Source organism: Charadrius vociferus, unplaced genomic scaffold (assembly GCF_000708025.1).
Source record: "Charadrius vociferus isolate BGI_N301 unplaced genomic scaffold, ASM70802v2 scaffold308, whole genome shotgun sequence".
NCBI classification, from domain to species: domain Eukaryota; kingdom Metazoa; phylum Chordata; class Aves; order Charadriiformes; family Charadriidae; genus Charadrius; species Charadrius vociferus.
The window spans coordinates 1872612-1874161 of NW_009649929.1; the positions used below are offsets into that span (position 1 = coordinate 1872612).

Here is a 1550-nt window from a genome sequence, read left to right on the forward strand (position 1 = left end):
CCCCAGTCCAGATCTTTGAAGTAGGGGTGCCGCAGAATCGCGCTCTCGCCACCCAGCCCAGGGCTGCCCAGCCGCATGTTGGGGTTCTTCGTCATGAACTGCAAAACAAAAAGGGCTGTTTGTTTCCTCCTGACTGGCAGGGGCACCGGAGAGGGACCTATTAGCAGTCACACAAAAGCTTGTCCTCAGCTTTCCTGTTGAACCCAGTTGCTGGCCAGATTTCTCAATTTCACTGGAACCGCATGCAAGGAACTTAACTCATTCTCTAGAGGAAGAAGTTGGGGTGTATTTCTCCTTGGTCCCTTTTCTTTTGGTCAAATCAATAAGAAAAGAAAGTTGAATTGCATAGTTTGAAACATTATAAAAGTTGCATAGCGGTTTTGCTGGTTATTTATTTCTGTATTAATTTCTCAGGAATACAAGCTCGCTCTCAAACCGTGCTCACCAGCCAGCAGGCTTTGGACTGAAATCAGTCCTGAGCTGTGTCTTTTTCCTAAACCTCAGCCTCCTGAAGTGCAGCCAGAAGCCTACGCTTTCCTTCCTGTCATCTGAGGAAACAGAGGAAAATGAGCAAGGCACTGGCTTTTAGAGTCCCCCCCTCAAACCCTAAGCAGATGAGAGCAGCCAGGTGACTGCCTCCTCTCCCGATGGCGAAGCCCTAAGAGAAGATTTATTTTTCTAACGTTTTTACTCTGCTACCAGAGAAAAGAAATCTCAGACCTCAGCCAAAGTGTCCTGATTTGCCATGGAGCAATAAGAAGAGCCGTACATCATGCACTCACTGCAAGAGGGCCCTGGCGGGTGCCCTTTAGGTCCCAACAAGAATGATGAAGTGTGAGCACTGGGGATATTTCTTAGCGGGAAGGGAAATATTGGAGGAGGAGGGGACTCCTTTTCCCAGGCAGGAAAAAAGCAAGTTGGCTTGTTAATTTAGGATTATAGTTCTTAAAAATTCAGTAAAACCCAATCTTTCCCCTCCCCTCAAGTATTTCTAATTCATTAGAGAAATCAGGTTATGGTTAAACTGGGAAAATAGCTGCTTTTATTTGCCTATTGAAACAGCAGCATAAAGCAAGCTCCACTCTGGTGGAGGTGTCCAGACGATTTCCTCGAAGATGAAAGAGCATTATGTTTAGCAAATAGCTGAACCAGCCAAACCAGACAATCGGTCACTGTTCCGGGAATGACCAAGTCTGCTGCATCTCGGCAATGGGGAAATGAAAAGAAGGGGAGGTGCAGCGAGAGACCAACTTCATTCTGACTGTAGGAGCTTTTCAGAAGGTACAAATTCTCCTAGGGCAAGCGGATAAAAGGTCTAGTCATTCCCTACCTAGGGAGATGACGGGGAGAAGAAAGATGACTGCCAGATTTATTTTAGAAGTCTCCCCAATGCCCCATCCTGAGGGGGTTTCAGAGCCAAAATAGATGTGGTGTCTGCAGCTGAGAGACCTTGCAGGACCCCAGACCCTACTGACATTAGCACAAAAACCCCAGCTCCAGTCTGACCACCTGGGCCCCTTGAGGATGTGTGCTGTTATGGGATTCCCTAC

The 1550-nt window shown here is 47.3% G+C and overlaps 1 protein-coding gene across 1 annotated transcript in view; it reads right to left on the bottom strand.

The window, feature by feature from the left end:
* PRKCH (protein kinase C, eta) overlaps positions 1-1550 on the bottom strand; it is a gene marked incomplete at its 5' end in the record, with an annotated part of 119233 nt that overhangs the window by 1672 nt on the left and 116011 nt on the right. The window contains one exon of the mRNA XM_009891217.1: positions 3-98. Coding sequence (XP_009889519.1) covers positions 3-98 — 96 coding nt within the window. The remainder of the gene's footprint in view (positions 1-2; positions 99-1550) is intronic.